Source organism: Accipiter gentilis, chromosome 3 (genome assembly GCF_929443795.1).
Source record: "Accipiter gentilis chromosome 3, bAccGen1.1, whole genome shotgun sequence".
Lineage (NCBI taxonomy): Eukaryota > Metazoa > Chordata > Aves > Accipitriformes > Accipitridae > Astur > Astur gentilis.
Window position 1 is genome coordinate 33,037,675 of NC_064882.1, and position 23,412 is coordinate 33,061,086.

Consider the following 23,412-nt stretch of genomic DNA (forward strand, 5'->3'; position numbering starts at 1 on the left):
GATGTCCACCCGTGCCCACCCACCATGCAGGTACATCTGTCCCCATCTGATTGTAATGAAGGATCTTGTTCATTGAAATTCCCGAGTACCAAGACTAAGCGTAGAAGGGTAATGCTTCCCTTGTGCCGTATTTTGCAGGCATTATAGCCTGGCTCATGACTTAAGCATTTTGAGGTAATCATGGGATTTCTTTTTTGGGTCTGATTTAACAAATCTGACTAATCAGTTGGACAGCAACATGCAGGGAATTTATCAGATGTTGAATATTTAAAAGCAAGAGGAAATATTTAGACTGTTCCTTGTTCAATCCACCTTCTGTACTGTAAGGAGCTTTCAGACAGAAAAAAAAAAAGGTCCTTCAAGAGCATTTTGTCGTTACTGATGGGGGGCGGGGCTAGAGTATAACATGCTGTGTCACCTAATAACCGCGTATATGTATCTTTGGAATTTGTTTGTGCAGTTTTCTTTGGGCCTGTCCTAGGGTCCATTCCGTAAGCGAGTCGTCATCGCTGCAATGCCTTCCCAGATGTCTGGTGGCAGTCTCTGAACGGGCATGACCTGTCCCACCAGGTTACCCTGTGGTAGAGGGACGATAAGTTCGCTTAGCTCAAGGTTACCCTGTCAGTGTGCGCTCATACTCACTCAGAGCATGCATCTGGATGAGGAATCGTCTTCATACAGTTTGGAAGCCTTAGCAGATATATGGCTGTAGCACAGGCCTGGCTACACATGGCATATAGATGTAACTTTGGATGCGTGAGCGCGACAGAACAAGCTTTGCATGATTACTTGTGCTGATCCACTGAGGTGAGATGTCCCCCGAGCCACTTTCTAATTAAGTCTTTTGACTTTTTCATGGGGCAGCAGAATGATAATAGTCATAAATGCTTTTGAGGTTTCTTCAAAACTGCCATGTTTTATAAAAATTGAGGTTTTTGAGGTGTCTGTTATCTTTTAATCTTAGCAGATTACAGCCTGTCTTAACTGGTGCCATCACTAAAATGGTCTGTCTTGGTATTTGCTGCTTTGTTACACTTCTAACTGCTCTACTGGCTTTTGCACACTTGTGTTACACCTTCAGTATCACTTTTGCCCCCAGCAGTGTAGCCTGCAGTGTGCAGCCTAATGTTTTGGGTTTGAAGGTTCAGTATGGCTTTCATTTGACACATCTGTCTTTGGAATGCCCCTATTTTCTTTGCATGGGGCAGGTGGTGAAGATGAGTTGCGTAGCAATGTAAATTCTTTTATTTTGTCATTGTTTTCTGCTTATATGTGCAAATATGTTATGACTTCATATTATTAGCAAGCAAGAACCAAAAAGCTTGTTAATCACTTCCAATTTCTTGGACGTCTCACTTTTGTGTTGTTTAGTTAGAATTCCCCCAAAATTTCCCACTATCATTTCTGAAAGGAAAAGAAGAAACAAGCAGGACAAACAAAATGCCAAGCGAGTAATTTCCTTCTGTCACAGTGAGTATCCCTAGTGCCAAACTGTAAAGCTCTCATGGGACTCTGTGTATGCTGGGATTAGAATTTTGGGTATAAATCACAGAATTATCCTCAAGAATTGGGAAAAGTTTAGGTGGTCCCAGTCTACACAGTGTATGTAGGAGGGCAATATTGACCAGAGGAATGAAAAAGCTTTTATATGAGGAGGGACGAAATAGATTGAGTTCCTTAGCAATAGGAAAAAGACAAACAGGTGTATAAAATCACGAGAAGAGACTAGAGAACAATTATATAGCATTTTTCAATACAAACCCTAGGAAATCTCATACCTTTTTATTAAACAGCAAGCTTAAAATAAACAGATGAAATTACTTTTTCACATTGTGAATAATTAAATTGTGGAAGTCCTATTCATTGACTGTTGTAGAAGCCAAAATTGCACATGGGTTGGGAAAGGAACTGCAGAGATTTGTGAAGGGCTGGTCCACCAGGGGCTATGAAACATTTCGGCTGTACTCCTAGCAAGCTGGAGATGCAGTGTCAGGCTGAGGAACTCAAACTGCATGAAAGGGAGTTGTGTATCAAGGAATGATCATTGCAGTTGTAATGTTTCTTATTTTCCTGCCTCAATACCTGCTGTTGACTGCTTCTTGAGGCGGGTTACTGGCATGGGTTACACCAGACCTTCAGATATCAGATTTTAAATAAACAAATTCCTGACCTTGAGCTGTTACAACTCCTGCTCCCCCACTCCACCCTCCAACCCCTCCCCAGAACAGTGAACAAACTCCTCCCCCCCCCCACTGCCCTTGCCATTTTGCCCTCAGTGCCTTAGGTGGTGTAGCTGTATTTATGTGTATTACTTTGTAGCTGGTTGGTTGGAACAGTGCAGGTGAGAGAATGTGACCTGGATTCTGGTGGTTGCTCCACAGTCTCATTTATTTTTCAATGCAACAGTCTTTGGCTAAAGTAATTAAGTCTGTGGGATAGAGAGAGGCACTGAGTATCTGAGTAATCCTTAGTGATTAATTTTGGGCCTTCAAGGTCTTTACAGTATCTGCTCTTAACAAATTCAGTTGTTAGTCACGCAGACTCTGCTGAAAACCCCACTTCTTGCCTAGACTATGTTAAAGGAGTTTGTTTTGCTGAAAAGTCTAAAAATCTAACAGGTTGTTTAATGTATTTTTATAAATATGTTTTAAATGGAAGTATGATGGTGACACAGTTTTTCAAAGAGTGCTCAATGATGGCCTAAATGAATATTTAACCATTAACTAAAGCCTCTTTACTATCCTAATTCTGAAAACTTCACCCATGGAAATTATGCCTGTGGAAACTCCATGCTGTCTTAATGTATATTAGAAGAGGAAGAGTGTACTAAATCACAAGGAAACTAGGTCATCCTGAGGGCCATGCTAAAATTTTAGTAGATAATATCTTGGGGTTATTTACGAGGGACTTGTTAACTTCTTGACTCATATTCTCCCTTTCCTTTTCAAACCTAGCAAAGGACGTGCCGCTTATCCTTGAGGACTCCTAACTATAAAAAGTAGAGTGGGTTTGTTTAACTGTTTGAGGTTATGACTGACCAAATGATCTGGGAAAATATGCTTTCAGCATCTAAATACTGTTCTAAGTCAGATGCAGCTGATTTCTCTAGCTTCAGTAAAAATTGAACGAAGCAGAAACTCTTAAAATAGTCTTTGGTTTTAGGAAGTTTTAGGAAAAAAATGTCAAAAAGTTTACCAAAAGAAATCCCAGCTGAAACTTAACCTGCTTGCTTAATATTTTCAACTTAAAATGAATCCTGGCAAAAATTTTTAAGAGTGCATACATTTGTCCAAATTCAGCTGTTGTCAGTGTTGGATTCCCCACAACACTCAGCCCAGTCTGAGGACGTGGTTTCACAATTGACTTAACTCAGATTTGCTCTTGTCAACTGTTGTTATGGTAGCACTGCACAGATTGTTGGTTCAGTTCACTGATCCAGCCTAAACTGAACAGAACAACAGGAGGAATTCTTGTTTGAATGAACTCATCGATGCCTTTCATTCTGCAGTGGTACTATCACGTGAGAAGGTTTGGAAGTGCTTGGCCAGCAGCACAAGGAAAGCCAGGGCCATTCATTTGATTTGCAATTATGGTAGCTTAAGCTGCTAAAGAAACTACCACTTTTCTAACTAATTTCAGGTCAGCCCTTTCCACTGAACCATCTACTTTCTTGATGAAAGTTTTTTTTGGTGCGAGTTTGGTTTTGGCTTTTTTTTTTTTCTTCCCCCTTTTTTTTCTTTGTGTGTGTGAGAAAGAGACAAGAAGAGGGAATGGATTGCTCTGCACAACCAGATGGCCAGGTTAGCTCTGAGAAGACTATGGACCCTGCTGTCTTAGATCTGTAACAATCAAATTATGTACAAAGTACTTTTCTTATTCCTTTGGGTCCTTTATGCATGATATAGCTTTTTAAGTCTTGGACAAAGCTGTTAACAATTTTTGATCAGTCCCTTGTAGCTAGCCTGATGAGTTGGTTCCTCTTGCTCATCTGAGACTGGTTAATACTGTAAAGTTGCAATATTAGTATATTCTGCCTTAATGTGTCCACTATTTGGTGTTTTTAATTTGTTGGGAAAAATAGTAGATATAAATGTTGTAGAAGAGCTTTTGTAGCTTTTCCTCAGTATCTGAATCAATTATAGCATTCTATTAAGTTAATGAAGTTTTGGACCAAAGTGTTCACATCATCATAGAAATTTATGTCAGGAAGAAACAAGCTAGATACTGATTCTACTTGGAGAGAAGAACAGGTCTTTAATACAATGATGAACCAATGATTGATGTATAGATTAAAATTCAGGGTTTTTTTTTGCCTGAGTGACTCATTAGTGATAATGAAATATGTGAGTTGGTAAATGTGAAAGAGGTTTGTACAGTCCCACTTCTACTGTCTGGTTTGAAATCATCATGTTGTTGAAATATAAATAGTTTGAATTTAGTTCTTTGTAGTCTTTGAAATGCTGTGGCTCAATTTAAGAAGCAGCTGATGAATTTACTATCGGTGATCTGAATATGTTTGGGTTTCATTTCTCCTTTTATAGTTAATCGAAGTATGTTGTATTTCTTTACTAAGCAGTCTTTTTTCTTATAAAAAATAATTTAATATAAAGTTGAGTTGTACTATTAATTTTTTAACTGCCAGTTGAAAACAGTTTGGCTTGGTAATAATTAGTTACAAAAGCTTCCAAATGGAAGAAAAACTGGGCTGCTGTCAAATAGGATTTGATACACATGGAACAGTTAAGCAGTAATAAATTGCCTAGTAACTGAGTAATTTCACTCAGATATGTGCCAATCTTGCCTCTACATTGAAAAAAGTTTGGAAGAAGAACTGATGTTTGAAATTGCTTAATGCTGGAGGTTTATTGTAATAACAATAATACTGACTTGGCCTGATCTTTGAACATTTAAGGCTTGTTTTTATATCCCAGTGAATGATTTCATATTCATTTATAATTTTTCTTGTGGGAGAGCTCCCAGAGGGGTCTGTAGGAGAAGCACTAAGTGTCTCCAACTCTTTATTACATCTGCTGGAAGCAACGATGGAATCAGGCATGGAAGGACCCTGGAGCTGACCTGGGTTGGCTCTGTTAGGAGCAAGTAATTCAGAGTATTGGATAAAAGCATCACACTTGAGAGGATAGCCAGTTTTTTAACATGGCTCTTTGGCATGAAGTCAACAGAAGTATACCTGTGGAAACGGTCGGTATAGATGGATGCAGCAGCAGCCATCAAGAATGCTGGAGCGGGTCCTGTGAGGAATTGTTATTTATTAGGTAAATGCTTTTTATAGGAAGAAGTTTTGTATTAATAGTTCATTTCCATGGCTTTATGAAATATATTTCTCCGAGATATGTTCCTATACATTATTTTGAGAACATTGTTTTAGGAACTGTTATGTATAGATAAAGCTTTTTGCTTGATGTTATAGGATGTGCAGATTTACTATTTTTGGAAAAAATTACTTGTACAACTGTACCTAGCTTGCAAGGCACTGTGGAATGTTTGAATTATAGGCAGAACTGCAAATGCGTCTAACATTTTGTGGGGGTTTGGTGGCGGAAAGGTAGATGGGGTTTGTTTTGTATTCTGCCTATAATTACAGACTGCCTCTAGTCTCTTAATAAGGAGATATCTGCCTTTATAAGATGAAAATTTCAGTTTTTCATACGCAATAGTGAGACTGACTTGGTTAACTTGCCTGCCCTTTTGGATGCTGATGAGGAATTCAGCCCTTCTGAGGTCACGGAGGCTGCAGTTCCACGATGGGTTGGTTTTGTGGTGAAGCCAGTTGACAGTTTGAAGTTAGCACTGCTGCCCCACACGGAATCGGATCTGTGACTTGATCTGGGTCAAACAGAACATTGCAAAAAGAAATGGATATTTTTAACATGGATCAGGTCATTGAGCTTCATAAGCTCGTATGAGTTGCATGGCCTCTTAAGTAGGTGAGGAGAGACTAGTGCGCTGTGGCATGAGGGTGGGAATGAACAACCAGGAGAGGGACAGATCGGTGAGATTTTCTGAGCTTTGGTTCTGGCATCAGTAGGTCTTGAAACCATGGCTGGAAACTCTTGCTATTGACTGTAAAAAGGAGACCGATGTGAGTGTCTGAAGGTAGGATCTAAGAGATGTTGTATGAGCTTTCATTAAGATCTCAAGACTTTGAGTTTATGAAATTACAGTGAGCTTTATATTTTATGGCTGGCAATCCACTAAATCTTTGTGAATTTTAGAATGATAAATCATTTAGTAGTGTTCTTAGTATTTAACTGAAGGTGACTGTACCTTGTCCTGGGATTGATAAATTCAGTGATGATGTAGTAGATATATCAAGACCAAAGAAAATATTTGAGAGAGATGAAGAAAAGCTGGTCCATCCATGGCTTGCAGATATATTGGGCTAGCACCATCTTCTGAATGTTTAGTACATTACAGCTTTATGTGTTTGCTAAGGTATTAAAGAACATTTAAAAAAAAATTCACTGAACTTTGAATTTCAGGAATTACAGTACTGTTATAACTTTTTTACGCTCTATTGATTTTATGAAATTGTTAAACCAAAACACAGGATATCTATAGCTGAATTATTGAGAAATTAAGATTTTTTTTTTTTTTTACCACTTTTTTAACCTCTGTCCTAAAAGGTAGATTTAATATTACAAGGAGGGAAATTGTTTTGTGGGAAAACCTAGTGAAGTCCAGAAAATTGTCAGTAGTAGCTCAGCTAAATTAATTTAAGCAGTTTTTTAAAAGTTTCAGTAGTCCTGATAAAAATAATTTCATGTTGAGTTGAAGAAAGGTGTGTTATTATTTTTCTGTCAGCAAGTCTTGTTTCAGGCTGCTTGGGCAGTTATTAAAGTTTGCTATAGGGAAGTTTGGAAACTACTATCAAAAATGGTAACGTGTAATCTAAAGAGAAATGGTTTTTTTGAAGTTAGGCTTATAGAATTTGTTGAGAGGAGTTCATATAAACATTTTAAAATATGCATTGCAGTCATCTAGTGTTAAAAATATTCTTACTAGGTTATGAAACAAGTAATTCTGTGTTTCTTATATTTTGCTCTGTAAAGGGTGGTGTTATACTGGTGAGAGAAAATGTAGATTCTAAATGGTATAACTTTTTTCTTGTTAGTGTCACTAAAACATTGGGAATTAGAAAATTGCATATAACTTGAAACTTCTTTTTTTTCCAACGTGTATGTTTAATTACTGTGTTTGTGAAGGATGCTGTATCCAAAAGGTGAAAGATTATATTTATTACTTGTAGAAACTTCTAAGAATGTGAGAAGAAATGCTGCAGCTAGAGTTTCAGAGATACAAAATAATTATTACATATTTTTATGCTCTATTGTATTTGAGTTATGGTGTGTAATTAACAGAATTGCCATTTCTCCGAGATGGTCACCCTAATGCTATTACTGTATTGTATATAATTTCATTAGACATTTCGTTGTCTAATGCCAGTGTGTTAGAGTATGCCTGTGAGGACTGGAATTCCAGCTGCTTTGGGGCATCCTGGATTATGTTTTGTATGAGTACAGGTTAGTTTGTGTTGTTTTGCTTTCTCAGTGCTGTTCAGTAAACACGTTCAACTGTGTTTGTGTGCTGTACTGGTCACTGTGACTGCCCAGTGGTTTTTATAATTGAATTAATAGAGCAAACAAGATCCACCTGGGAGGTGTTGTCCTGTCCCAGCCATTTTCTCATTTTTCCTTGTCTCCAGGAAGTAGCTATTCAGAAAGATGTTTGAATCCAAATTAACAGCTTTTAACTTAATGAGGAAGTACAACTAACTACTATCAAATTTTTCATGGGCACAAAGATTTTCTGAACACAACTGCTAAAGAAGATGAAAGATGACTTAGTGCACAAAGCAATAAATTGATGGTTCAGTGAAACTCCCTGTGATCTTAGGCAAGGCTTTAAATTTATCTTTGCATGCATGTTTCATTTTCCATTTGTAAAAATAAGAATGGTATTTGCCTAATTTACTGGGAAGAGAATTAGTCAGCAAATGATCTGTTAGTAATTGCAAAGTGCTTATAAACTGACAATAAGGGCCACGTAAGAATCTGACTGACTCGATAAAAAGCAACAATGAACAAACTGCCTTCTTTCCAGGAGGGACTTGTAATCTTAGGATACATTTCTCTGTAGAAAGTAAAAACTAATTAACCAAAGGTGTGAAATTAGAGAACATTAAAGTCCTGTGAGAAGATGCTTTTCAGAGAGGGTGGCATTAATTTGCTGAAGCTGGGCTGTTCATTCTCCATACCAGTATGCACAAAAGTCTTACATTCTTTAATTCACATCCCCACTTGATTTGTTAACACGCCTAAGGGTGTATTTATTTAGGTCTGTACGCTGCAGACAGTAAACAGAGATACATGGTAAAATCATGTGCACAGAGGTCTGTGCTGCCACGTCTAAACTCCTTGTGCCCAGATTGGTGCATTTCAAGTTAACTTGGTCATCTCTTTGCTATGCCACTGTCTGCCATCTAGATATATCTTCAGTGTACTTAGTCACTTGAGTTGCAGGGCGGGGAGATGGCAGTCAACACATGCCTTTCATCCTCCTCTCTTGCTTTCTGTGTCCTTACGATACCCTTTTACAAAGGCAAGAAAAGGCAGAGTTGTTCCGATTATGTCTTAATCCTAAGATAATACTACAAGGTGACTCAATTGTTTGTTTAATAATATAATCTTTTTGGAATACTTGTTCCCCAAAATGTCTGCATTAGGGTAGGGTTAAGGAGTATAGGTACCTAACAGAAAGGATCAGATTCTAACTAAAGTGTGATCTTAGTCTGTTCAGTCAAACGATAAATGGTTGCAAGAATTTCTGCCAAGAATTTATTAAAAAATGAAAATGGGAAATGTCTAGCTGAGAAAAAAATATTCTTATTTTCTCTTTAACTGTCTCTTCAAGCTGTGTAAGCCAGTCATCTGTAATCTTAGTTCTGAAAATAAACTCGGGCGTATTCTTTTTTTCCTCATAAGAAATTTTACTCTGGTATGAAAAGATGCCTGCTGTTTGTATTTGCAAAGGTTAACATATCTTCTTAAAAATGACCTGTCATCTACCAAACATTATACACGCTTGTTTATTAGGTGAGAATCCGGTCACACTGTGTCCTCTATAGTTATCTGAACTTGGTGTGCTGAGATGGAGATGTTTGCTTCTGGCTGTTCTTCTTGTTTTTTGTTGAAACCTATTTTAAACCTTGGAAATGTTAACCTCATTAACCTTCTGTCTTCTAAAGATGCACAAGAACCACTATGTTTTATAGCTTTAGAAAAAATGCTGTAGTCCTTTATTGTTTAACAGTATTTGAAGGTCTCCTTTAGTATGGGATTTTTTTACTGTAGAAAGCTTAATAAAAAGACTACAGCTACTTCCATAAATACAAGTCAAAGAGAACTTGACATGCTAAACACATTCTTTCTTATTATTTCCTGTGTTAGAACAAACTATTAGCATCATCAACCTGATTTTATTGTGTGAAGTACCCTTATTCTAAGAGCTCATCGCAGATTTTGTGTCTTTGTATGTCATTCTTTGAGAGGAAAGAGAATTCCACATAGGCTTTGTACAAATAAGTGGAGGCCCATAAGAGAGGTATGCCTAAAACCAGGCAAACCTCACTTCACAGGCAAGATGCCTTTCTGTTTTTAACTGGAGACCTAGGCTTGGGTCACCTTTCCTTTCCCATATTAGGCATACATTTTCTTCTCTTGTAGGAATTTGTCTTTTGGTTTAAAAGGAGCTCAGATCACAGATTTGGCATTTAGAAAGTTATATTTTTCTGTAATGATTGAGAAGCGTATTTGCTGATAATTCTTATTTTTTAAGAGCAAGTGTTGCAATGTTTTGTATAAATTACAAGAGTTTTTAAGCTCTCTTTTTTTTTTTTTTTTTTTTGCTTTCTGAAACCAGTGGTTTCCTGTTGTAGCTGGAAATGTTAAGTATAGTTTTTCAAGTATTAAAGTGCAGCACCAGCTATTATTATTCTGCCTTAGCAAGTCTTCTAATACAACATTTGATTTGTTACTATGTCCTCATAGGGAAGCATCAGCAGTAGAGTGTACATGACAGTGAGAAAGAAAACACATGCTTGCAATCAAATTAATGTATTTCATCTGTCTTCAACTAATAACAATCTGTCATGCTATCTATCTGAGAAGGGGCATAAACAGTTTATTTTGTGTTTGGAATAACTTCCTGGAGGTAGTTAATGTGACATGTAGTTTGTCTGACATGAGTATAACCAGATCAACACTCTAGATGTTTGCTTGATAACCTAAAAAAAATACTGAGAAAATCTGTACTGGAATTGTATTTATGTTTCATTTTGAGCTTCCTTAAATCAGAGTAGTGACATAGTTTTCAGGACTTCCATGAAAGAGTTTTCTTTTCGTGGCAGTTATACAATTTTAGTGTGAGAAAAAGATTGAAAGTATTAATAAAAATTTAACTACAAAAAGCTGCAGTTTGCACTCCAGCGTTTAGGTTTGAATATTTGAGAAGTGTGTGCTGTAGTAATTTAAAAGTACCAAATCAAAATTGATTTTTAAAAATCTAGGTAATACACAAAGTCTGATAGTACTGCAGACTCGGTACGATTTGTTGACAAATTGGTTTATTATTATTTCTGCATAATTCTGGTTACTCATTATATCAGATAATAATAATTATTAATAACATCAGATATTTGTTATAGCACATGATTTTTTTATTAACACAGAAAGAACCTTTGTGTCTAATTAGAAAATGAAAGTGCACTTGCTTGAAGTTCTAAGTAAACCATTCAAATATTCTTCAAAAACTAAGGCATAGTGAAATAGCTCCATCTTTTAGTGGGAAAGCAGTAGGTTACTGGTAAGCTGAGCAATAAAAAGCTAGGGAGGTGTTTTTTTGTTGCTTTTTTTTCCTATTTTCTTTGGAGTGATGGCAGAATTAGAATTAAAACTGGGTAATATTGCTTATGGCAGAAGAGGCCTGAGAGGGGTTCCTTCTGGCCAGAGCAGTGGGACCGGCTAAGCTCTGCTCTGCTGAGGTAGGTGCTACGGGGCAGAGGTCTGATAAACTGGGCAGTAAATCTGGTTGCCCAGAATGCTGCTCCCAATCTTCATCATGGTTTCTGTTTTATTCTTTAGAATAGAGATTATTTGGCATGTCTTAGGTAAATCCCTGTTATTCCCTTTTTCATGCACTTTTGCTTATGCATGGGAGAAGCAGAACATGCACACTCTGAAATTAAACTGACTGCACTTGTTGAGCAGTGCGTACTGCATGAGGATAATACTGTTTAACAGTATTGTCTTCAGTCTGTTCGGTTTTCAGGTGCTCAAGTTAGGTTTGTTCTTAAGAAATCAGTCTGAAATTATAGCAAAAAATAGGATGAAAAAGAGATTGTCATATACAGCCCCCTTTTTAATGACCCTGGAGTATTTTCAGAAGAGAAAATATGTACATAATTTTAAGCACATGTAAATCAAATTAATAAATTATTAAAGCATTTTACTTGTCATGTCTGTGTGGGCTAATCATGATAGCTCATTATTTAAACATTATGTAATTGTATACCTTGTGTGAACAGCTGCAAATACTTTGCAGAAAGATTTCTATTTCATTTTTCACAGCATACTATAAAAGAATATATTTGTGTGAGGTACCATAGATTAATACACATTTACTCATAACTTTAAAACTACCCTTAATTATATTAAAATATTAAATAGTTATAATATGCATGATAACTACAAAACTAGATAGTTGTAAATTAATTTGTGTGTTAATACCAGTTTTGATGGAAAATACTGTAATTATCAATAAAAAAAAAGTGCAGCTTAAACAGGAGAACTGCCCCTTTGTAACAGACACCCTCTGCAAGCTATGAAAGTGAAAGACAGTCAGATTTGGGTGGAGAGGCATCCCTTTACTGAAATTCTCTGAACTGTCTCTTTCATGTTTCTTTTCACACATATGGTTTAGAAAGTGGTTAGGTTAGTTATCACTGGTATAATCATCTAAAATGACTGTATAGTCCTTATAGTTTGCAAGGGTAATCTCACGATCCAGGAGAAATGCCAACAAACTATTAAACGGTCAGACTTGCTTAGCATGCATTATGCATGCCACTCAGCTGTTTATGCCATTCTGAACAAGTACTGTCACTATTTTTTCAGCTGCTTGGAAGTACCTGTACAAGTTAGATATTTGTGTTTCTTCCAGAATTACCTGAAAGGAAGATTCATACAAAATGGAGTAAAAAAAACTTTAAAAAAACCTTAACCCGCCCCCCCCCCCCCCCCGTAGTTTTACATGGAGTTCTTCTCCAGTGAATTTATGAAAGAAGAGACTGGCAGTCCTGTGGGAAAGGGAGATAAATAGTATGAGAAGCAGCCTTTACATTCTGCATAAATGATGTTCTGTTGTCTTTTTAGAGTACGTGCAGTTATTTGCTTGTGTGACAATATTGAAATCAAAATATGCTATTATTACATGTTTGGCATTTTTAAAGATTATAAACCCAGAACATTCATCATTCTTCTAACTGATGATATATATTTTAAAATACTTACTGGCTTCGTGTTTGTACCAGTTGTATTACTCTGGTAAATTGTTACACGTATTTTATTGTTGCCTTAATTTTAAGCCAATACAGCTGTGGGATTTGATATCACACTTTATTCCTTGAATCAGACTCTGGTGAGCTAATTATATTTGTTCTAGTTCATTTCAGTGAAGCAGGTGAGCTAAAGTGGTATTTGAGCTGTGTGACTATTGGTTTTCCACATATAGATGGTGTAATGGAATGCAAATGATTGTTTGTCCCTGCATAGTGGTGCTACGTGGCTTGTTGCAGGCCTTTTTTTTAATCTTATGGAATGGTACATATATCTAAATAATCTAAGAGAAACAAATTTGGCATTAATTTATTTACCATTAGTGGTTTCAGAGTCTCAAGTCAAAAGTAGCAGAATTATTTGCTGTTGAAAGGCTGTGTGCGGGTAGATTGTGAACACCCATTTGTGTTTTATCTAGCACTTTCTAGTGTTCTCCTATTCCCTTGCTACTACCCAATAAACTAAAATTTCAGTGACTTACTCTTAATTTCTCAAGTAAAGTTATATAGAGACTTGACTTTGAATGACTATTTATACTGTTTCAAGGGTTTACTCAGAATTTTTCTATCATTTGATGTCTAGCCTTGCAGATATTTAAAATATGGTTTCCTTTTCCATTTTGAGTTAGCACCGTCTATCAGCTTTTCACTGCAAATGAGTGATGTACAGCAGCAATTCAAAGGATAATGAAAATGTTCGTATAAATCACCTGAAGATGTGACCTAGTCAAATCTCTCCAGTCTTAACTTAAAACACCTATTTTATCCTTGTCTTTTTCAAAATTTCACTTGCTCTCCACAGAGGTGACTGTGATGGTGTTTACATTTTTTTCCTTACCTAAATTCTGCAGCGTTCTTCTTACCTGTTTTCCTTCTCAGATCTTCAGGAATGCCTTAAAAGGAGTATCCTTGGGATTTCTGTGGGAGCTCCATATTTCTCTCTTAGATTCTGTTTTTTCACCTCACTAGATCTCTGTTTAGTCTCACCTACAAATCAAAATTGAACTCTCTAGAGTTCCTGAGAAGCAAGTATTTTAGTAAGCCTTACCTACTTTTGCTACAGCAGACACTGATCTATTATGGCTTCATCTTTGAGGGGAGATTTTCACTTGGATCTGTCTGGCTTGGTGGAAGTCATGTCTGAAGTTCCTAATCTATTTTTGTTGTGGCAGTATCTTTATGGGATACCTGTGCATACAAATGTGTACAGATCTGCTAGTTATGGAGCTGCAGTTTGTCTTGTTAGCTTTAATTGAAATGACTCTTCACACTAGACAAGCTTAAAGGTGAATGTTTAGCTTTATTCCAGAGAAACAAAAAGTTGGGCTCCTGACTAGTTAGTCAGAAACAGACTTGCAGGAGAGGACAAATAAGGCAATGGAGATAATTTTTGGCAACTATGGAGTTTTTTTTGTAGTGGTTGCACAAGCTTTCTAGTGTGTATTTCAGGCATAAAAATGAGCAAACTGCAGCAGTCCATATTGCGGATGCCTTTTCTTAGAAAGGGACTTCCAAATGACTTTGGGGGCTGATGAGCCCCTTTTTCTGTCCTTATCAGGGCAATCAGGGAAACAATACTATGACCTCTCTCTGTCTCTTTCTCCCCCCATTGCTCGTGATGTCCCTCTGCTTTACCTGATTTCAATTTTTGTGTGGCTTATTTAAGTACTCCATTTAATGCAAATACACTAAGTGGTTCCTGTATAGTCAAGGAAGTAGCAGTGTACTCCTTTGACATTTTAACTATTGCTTTGCTAATTTCAACTGCCATTCCTGCCAGTTGGTCCTATTTTTAAGACCTTTAGAATTTTAGCAATGGTAGATCAAAGAAGTACACTCCATTCTGTAAAATTTACACATCTTGGGGTTGCTTTAGCTTTTCACAATCGGAAAACATAATTTATTAATGTAGATAGCAGTTTGTATCCGAGTACTTAACCCAAAGTACTGATTTGTAACATTTGTGTGCTTTAGAGATTCACTGTTTGCAAATAGTTAAATGTCCTTTCACTTTTCAGACTAAAATCGTTGTGTCTCCTTTAGACATCCCATTGTGGATTTCTAGCCATCAGTTTATATTCTACTTGGTAAAAATGGAGCTATTAATTTTCCCCACCGTTGTCTTCTTTCTCCTTCACTTCAGATGAGGAGGATGACTGTACCATCTGGCACGTAAACTTCATTTTGGGGCTTTCTATAAATGTTTTTGTTTGATGTGTGTCCAAATCTTGCAGATTCTTTCTTTGAGACCTTTGTTAGATACGGCCTATCATAACCATTACCACAGTTAAAATGTTCTTATTTTGCATCTTAATTTCAGTAATTCCTTTTTCTTGGCCAATGCAATGTTATCTAGTCATTTAGAATACTCTGCAAGATCATTTTCCTGGTTTGTAAAATCAAACTGTATTTATGTGTCTGATTCTCTTTCTTTTCTATTCAAAACTTACTTGTATTTGCCTTTAAACTTTTCATGGCTTAAGTGCATTCTAGGATCATCCTTCATCCCAAGATATCTATTCCTGCTGTTAATTGGCTCATCATATGAGCCCACATTGGCCAGCTGTTAGTTTTCTTTCTATAAAGTCCCTGCATTCCTTATAAACATCATCTTAGAACATCATTTTTCTCCTCCAAATCCCTCCTTAAAGTCTTTTTGCTGTGATGTCTAAATAAAAGCTGAACAAGACTTATCTCCTGGTGTGCTAAGAATTCTGCCTGTCGACCAGTGTCAGATGTTCAAAAAAAAAAAGGACTAGAGGGTAACTATTCACTGTATTTTAGCTGGTCTTCAGTAACTGTCTATGACTGTGCCCTTAGCCTGTGGCGATGCAAAGTAATTTGAGTTATCATAGTTGTCTTTCATTGACTGCAAACTGCAACTTTGTATACTTAAATATTTATTAACACTTGAAACCCTTTTCTTGTGCTAAAACTTTGCCCTCTTTCATTGAGAGCTAATGTAACAGGAATTGCCTCGCATTTACTGTGGGCTGAGAGTGTGCACGTGGGCACTTACCTGGCAGTTACCTAGTGTAACACGAACTGTACGGTTCACAGCAGACTGCCCATCATTCAGAATGCACAGGGTGAAATACTTGTGAGTGGGGAGAGGGACGGAGAATTACACAAAATTCAGAAACGTAATTTTGCCTTGATTTTCACTTCCAGTCTGTTAGATCCCAGAATCTTGTGCTTCTAATTTCTCTACTCCAGTACAGTATATGCTCCACTGACCATATATTATTCTTGATGTTTCTTCAAATAGAAAATAGGAGGCATTTGAGGATATGATTTCCAATATGGCAGTGGCATTGTCTTCCTGAAAATTCATCAACCGTTTAGCATGCTGCTGTGTTCTTCTACTCCCTATTCTTTCCTTCCTGGGAAAGAGAGTTTGAGAGAGATTGTAACTTGTGAGCTTGTCTTTGCGGACTTCTATAAGCATCTCATGGTATTTTAGAGGGATACAGTGTAAATGCTATCTATCTATTTATTTATTTTTATTGTAATTGTGTGTAGGTTTCTGGAGTTCGGGCATAGTCGAAGAAATACAGTGAGTGAAAATTGGGTTTAAGGTTCCTTTAAGAGCTCATCAAATAAAAATAAAGAAAATAGATATTTATTTTTCCCAAAAGACTAATCTCACTGTTGTGTTTTCTAAGCTGTTCTTAAAGCTAATGTGTGAAGAGTAAAAATAATAGTTAATAATGATACGGTTTAGGCAGTATGCTGTATTTTATTCTTAAAAACATTTCAGCAGAGGCTGTCTTCTGGTAGTTATTTTTCAGAGAAGAAAGTTAAGTAGCTGTTACGTAGACTGCATGAGTTTTTAACAAAATTGTTATCAACTTTGGGTTTTCTCTTAGTAAATGTGTTTGTTCTTCCTATTTTTTATGAAACTGTATATTCTACGTTTAGTATTATGAAAAACTGTACTACAAGCATCAGTGTTAATAGCTTAGTATTTTAGTCCTTCACAAATTAATGCCTGTGGTAACTGGATGATTTTAGGCCTGTTCTTATAAACAAGGCCTTACTGATGTGCAAGGAACAGTAATATGTGGCAAAAACTCCACATTAACCAAGGTAAGCAGTATAAATGGGGTGTAGGAATCCCCTGTTAGACTAAAAATCTCCAAGAGAAAATCTCCAGAGCCTACAAATTAAAGACCTCCAATATCATTTTAAAATAAAGCCTTTTATGTACTAGGAGAGCATTTTTTCAGCTGATAATCAAATGACACTATTATGCAGGCTTACTAGATTTGCAAATTTACAAGTTTTTACAAGTCAGTTGGGTCCCTTCCTCAGGAAATCAGTTTAAGTTTTTTTTTCCTGTATTGACTCAAAGAGCCTGGTTGTCCTTAAATCCTTCTGAATATATTTGCCTTATAATTTGACGGCATTGAGTCAACACCCTTATAGGAACTGTAATGCAATAAAAAGAGAAACTGTTCAATATAGTTTCCAGTTACCTTAGGATCAGATTTGGAGAAACTGGAATGTACACAATAAAACCTGTGCAAGACTTGAGTTCCATGTTGTTTTGGAAGCAACCAGTGCTTTTCAACATAAAATACCATTTGAAAGCTTTGCTCTGCTTCCAGTGGTTGTAAAATGATAAAAATGAAAATTTGTGTGACTCTTAAAATATGCATTTTACTGTTTTTGATTTTCTGAACCATACCTTTGTGGAATTGAAAGCTTCATAAACAAGTAACTTAAGCATCAGTGTTTTTACTCAGTTCATTTTTTTATTATAGTGAATGTTTTTGCTCTACCATGTGCTGCAATAAAGTTCTTTATAACTCATTTACATTTTTTACTTGGGAAAAAAATATGAAGATTCAGATGTGCTTGGCGAACTCTATTTTGTAAAAGTCTTTAGATTACACTGGAATCTCCAATATGCATGATGCATGCAAACAGAATGTGCAAAATTTAGTTCTGTCTTCAGGTTTTTGTGTGTAGTTAGCAGTAAAATTGTTACAAAGTGTTTGTGTGTACCCAGAGATAAATTTGTCCTTTATTTCAGAAAAGAGTTTGTTGCGTTTGACCATACAATTTTAATTGTGGTTTCATTTTAGTTTTGCAAATAAAATTAATCTGATGTAATTCGTTATTTTTATTTTGGCAAATGATTATAAAAAGAAAGAAACTTGCATTTGCATACACCTTTAAAGGAAAATATTATATCTTTTGTGTTTCCAATGAATAATTTCTAAGACAGGTAACTAAATGGGTTCCATTGTAGTAATTTTTCTTTTCTTCAACTTGTTTTTAGTTGACTTGGAGCATATGCGCACAGTGAAAGTTGACAAGCACCAGCGATTTTGTCAGGAAAACAATTTGAGTAGCCATTTCGTGTCGGCCAAGACAGGAGATTCTGTAAGTAAGAAAAATAAAACCATTGTAGATGTCTTTTTTTTTTTTTTTTTTTTTTTTTTTTAAAATCTGCAGCAGTTTTATTATACTTCACATGTCAAACCATTGAGGACTTTGGCTGCTGCAGGTCCTTTTTGCCTGCCTAGTTGCGTGAAAAATAGATCTTTGTATGAGTGTATATATTTGGTATTAATTACAGTGGCTTCTCATCTGATTTGCAGTTTGAGGTATAGATTTTAATATGGAAATGGTCTAGCTTATACATCAGCATGAGAACTGAGGCCAGCTGGACCTCTGTTTGCTGTCAGCCTGTAGTTAAATGTATTCCTTCATTCCAGGTGGAGTCCCATCTATAGACCATCGATATAGACATTTTCAACAGTTGATAATGTCACAAGACCCTGTTGCAATCAAAATTTTTAATATGGGTCCTGAGCCATGAGAGACACTCCCTCTGCAGGTCCATTGGAATTTGAACATTCTGGTATTTGTAATGCTTTGCAGAGCACATTTTTGAACGTTCTTTTGACTCTGAGCTAACTGGGTTATTTGTTTTAGTTGGAAGCATATGGAAGAAAAGGTTCTTTTTCAGTTGACTGTATCAGTCAAATTAAATCACATTGTATTGTTTTGCTTGATTTCTGTCACATGCCTAATGACTTTGTCGTTCCCATAAAACAGTTCTGTATCTGTCTCCTTAATGTTATGAATGACAACATAATTTACTTTATTTGTATGTTATTGAATGGTAAGACCGTGTTCAATTACATGGAAATATAATTCTGTAACACAAATGGAATCACTTGTTGTTTTAACATCTTTGATGAAATTTCTACAATGGACTGCCTAATTTTATAAGATAATAGTTTTTCTGTGAAATCTAACAATACTGCTCTTACAAATGCAGTGACTCCTGATCCTCCTTATAGTTTGTGTTAAATATTTGGCATAATTTTTTGGTTCAAGTGTGAAAATTCAGGCTTTTTCTGCTAGAAACTGAAGAAAAATTTTATAATACTTCACTCAATGACGCGTGTATCTGATAAAATGTATTCCTTTCTCAAGGAGACAACCTTTTGGTGGGATTTGGTAATAGGAAGAAAAAGCAGTTCTTTTTATAAGGTTGATAAATTTAGTGTTACAAATTATGAAGGAATCTTTGTTAGGTCTTTTTAATTGATTGATGAATTACAGCAGCATCCCACTATATATACTGATTGTACTTTTTTTTAACTTACTGTTTAAAAACAAAAGTAAATCTGAACATACCTAGAAAGCATCAACCAGAAATCTGTTTAAATACCTACTAACAAAAGAAGGTATAAGTTATAGTTTACAGTAGTTTATTTTTAGTTTCAATATGGAATGACCCTTTCAATATGAATTAACCCTTTCACTGTTACTGCACACTGGCCTTTCAAAATCTTCCTGTATTTGGGTAGTTGTGCAGGAAAGACAGGGTGTTTAGCCTAGACAGTGATTTAAGAAGAGGCCATCCATTGCTACTGTGGATACAGACCAGAGGAGTCTTAAATACTTAGTTAAGATAAATGATTTGTTTTGTTTACCTCAGATCTTTCCAACAGATTCGTTTGCAAAAGATAATTTTATGTACATAGAAAAGCCCAAAAGTCTCCTTAGGAGAAAAAATTTCATTAAAGATTTAGTATAGCTGACTGTCTTACTGTCCATCAAATTGCATAACTAAAGCACTGAACTCGTGCCTGATGTTTTGTGCAGAAAGCATCCTCGTGGCAGGTGGTCTAGCTCAGTATACCTGAGAGCTTGGTGTGGGTTAAAGTAGGTCCTTGGAAGAGGTAAGTCTGTCCAGGATTTCCTTTCTTGCTGTGTGGATGCTAGTAGAACAGACAAGGAGTTCAGAAATAGAGAAATTATTTTGGAAGCTACTGTGGTTTGTTGGTTGTGCACTAATTCGTTACTGGTTTCCATCTCAGGTGTAAGAAGAGATTGTGTAAATGGTATTTTTTTGAATTTTCATTGAAAATGACTAAAAGCACTTACACAGGCCTTACCTTTTGGAAGTGGCAGCTGCATGATGAAGAGCAATATTTGTTAGTAGTTTAGATTGTGAGCTCAGTCAAATAACCAAGTTGGTAAAATGTAATGTGTAGCTTGACACTGCAGTGTTCAGGAGCGGCGCAAGCTTAAGCTGCTTCTCTTTAACATCTTTTGTGTTCTTTAATCTCATTTAAAATGCAGCTGCCTAAATACTAGGGTTGGTGGACTGCGTTGAGATGAAGTAAAGGAGTTATTTAAGATAGCATTGCCACCCAATGTTATCTTTCAAACCATGTCCAAAGTCTAATTCTGCCAGGCTGCTGCATGCCATACATCTTTCTTGTATCCTAGATACTTCTGTTCGATATAACACCCATGATGTTTTGTAGGACTCTTCAGAACAAATGTATCATTGCTTGGCTTTCGTATTGCTAATGTTTTTTAAACGCGTGCAGTAGAGATTTTGGTGATGTTGATGCACAGTTCCGTTGTTCTCAATTTCAGAAACCTACATCTCTATTGCACAATACACTGGTAATATATTTTTGCGCTAAACGTTAGTGAATACCCTTATTCATATTTTATAGCACTGAGAGTAGTATTTGAGAGGAGAGTTGTGTAAAAGCTTGTTTAAACTTAGGTCTCTGGAGGCAGAGTAGAAGTGTTGCTTAACAATCCAGCATACTATTCATTCCTTGTACCATTGTCGAGTTATTTTCTCCAATTTTTAAACAACATTGCATGTACCAGATGAGGTTATTTTCAGATCTGTTTTGCACAGGTCATAATTTTGTATATCTCATTGTTTACAGTTCAAGAATGGTTGATATATTTGAAAGAACCTCAAGGATGTCTGTTTTTAATCATTTAAATGCAATTTAAATTTTTTTCCTTAGGTCTTCCTGTGTTTTCAGAGAATTGCTGCTGACATACTTGGCATCAAATTAAACAAAGCAGAATTGGAACAATCACAGGTGATTTTCCACAAATACATGTTTTTTCTTAGTATTTTATTTGGTATTTAAAAAATGTCTCATTGCGATTTAATAACTGTCTTTTAAAACAAGCTGCATCTGTTGTTCTAAAGACAATTATTTACTTTCACAACAGCTTTTTTATTTATTCACCACGTAATTTATTATTAAACGTGCTGAAGCAAGAAAATGTATGTTCGAAAAATTAGGAAAAAACTTTAGTTTGAGCGCTGTTTGTTTAAAAATGGTACTTAAAATTGGTTTAGAAATTAAAACCTCTCTCTATATGCATACACAGTTAGCATGGAAGATACTCTTATATATACGTTAAATACTATACATTGATGTCAGATACAGTTTTTATGACAATTATTCTTTTCAAATTCTTTACATACTTAAAAACATTTCATTTTGGAATGCTACCAATTTAAGTGATAGAAGGTATAAGCTTCTCTGAGTGGAAATGTTCTAAATCAATCTTCATTGTTGTCATACAGGAAAAAATATTATTTGTCGATCAGAGAGTCAGGAATTAACTATGTCAAATCCTATGCTTGGGTAATCTCAGATTTTAGTCTTCATTGTGTGCCTGTGTAATACAGGACCTCAGTAGTGACTGTCTGCCTCGGGGAAGGAATATTTGCTATGTAAGGTCACCGTTTCCCATTTTATTCTCGTGCAAATGAGAAATGAATCCTGTTCATTCAACAGCAGGCAGACCTGTGGAATCATGCGTTTGGGTAGCTATTACAGCTCCCTGGCATCTGCAATTATTTTTCGCACTGTACCAGTCCCAAATAATCTCCCCCTAAAGGAGCTGCATAGTTTCTGCCCTTGCATTTTGTGTTTTGTCCTTTGTGTTATGAGTGTTATCTTGGGGATTTTCTGCCATTTCCTCTGCAGTAAGAAAGGGCTGAGAGAGGGGAGAATGTTTCCCAGCAATAGGTGGAAGGTCGTCAAGTAAGTTGTCCCTCATTCTCTTGCATTGGTTAGCAGTGAGTTAGGGATGTGAATATAGCGATTTCGCTGTGAACACATGGCAAAACCCTGCTGCATATCCTGCTCTGAACTGTAGCAGAGCTTTGTTGCAGTTCATGCTGTTCAGTTATTGCTGTATGCAAAATGGCTCTAATGAGAGCATTCGTAAGGCTTAGGACCTTACGAATTAATTGGGAAAAGATGTTTTTGCTATTTTAAAAAAATTGAACTGTAACTATATTAATTAAAATGTGAGTACTTGCTTAACTGTATCTACCGGAATCGGAAGTCACTTAGTTTTTATCAGTGAAAGTTAGGAGATCAAAAATATGTTAATTGTTCAAATAAGCAAGCAAGCAAGAGGTTTTCTAATATAACCCCTTTTCCCTTACCACCTCCTTCTTCCTAGTTCCTGCTTCTAAAAATAATTTTCCTGCCAGTAAGACTGTCTGCATAGGTTTAAACCAAAAAGATTTTATACAAACCTAATTTCAGAAACCTCAAAACCAAAGATTATACTACTGAGGCAACCCTTACTATATAATGACATCTGAGATTACAATACGCTTATTTTACATTTACTTATTGAACCAAAAGGTAGCTGTTCCAGTGGTGTAATATCCTGGAACTGCTAGTTACTGCCAACATTAAACAAGTACTACAAAATAAGTCAACAAGCTTATTTAAAAAAAAAAAAAAAGCAAAACATTTCTTAGGTACAGCTTGGTCTCCTGCTTTTTGAAACATACAATAAATACGTAATTTCTGAAAGTGTTTCGCCACAGCAGTGTTTACAATCTGTGTTGAAGTGGTTAACTAGAAAACTGTATTGCAAACAGTAAAATGGTAAAGTGTACTTACAGTGCATACCTAACAAGCAAAGCTAAGGAACTTTGAAAAGCTGAAATTTATAGGTAGAGAAATATTGAGTGTGTCTTTTCAATTATCTTTTACTACTAAGGCACCATCCATCTATTGATCTGAGCTCTATGATTATTTGCGTATAAATATTCAGCACATAAAAAGTTCTTTAATTTTTCTTTAATTGTTTAGCTGACACTGGAATATCATTCTTAGACCTCTCTGCTGTGCGGTGGTGTGTTCTGGTAGCTTACATGTAAGCTTGTAGATAGGTATGCAAATACCTTAAATTAAAAAGAGAATATGATAAATGGGGTTGTACAGAAAATTGTAGCTTTCTAAAGAAAGTGTCTATTTTTAGGTTGTTTTTGAAGTAAGAACCTCTATATAGACCTGATTCAAGAGAACATAACTTTCTATGTCAAATCGGTATCACCTTTAAGTAGGCTTCCTCCTGCCTTAGTATTGTAATTACAGTTCTCAATTTTTGACAGAAAAGAAGCTTCATTGTCGCCATTTAGGTACAGCAGAAGTCACTACGTGGGGCTACGCTGTGTG

At 36.0% G+C, this 23,412-nt stretch overlaps 1 protein-coding gene across 2 annotated transcripts in view; it reads left to right on the plus strand.

Annotated features, from left to right (window-relative positions):
* The window catches only part of RAB28 (RAB28, member RAS oncogene family), a 64,159-nt gene that overhangs the window by 35,313 nt on the left and 5,434 nt on the right, over positions 1–23,412 (plus strand). For both annotated transcript variants that reach the window (XM_049797876.1, XM_049797887.1), the window contains exons 5-6: positions 17,922–18,025; positions 20,938–21,015. In XM_049797876.1, the coding sequence (XP_049653833.1) occupies positions 17,922–18,025; positions 20,938–21,015 (182 nt within the window). The remainder of the gene's footprint in view (positions 1–17,921; positions 18,026–20,937; positions 21,016–23,412) is intronic.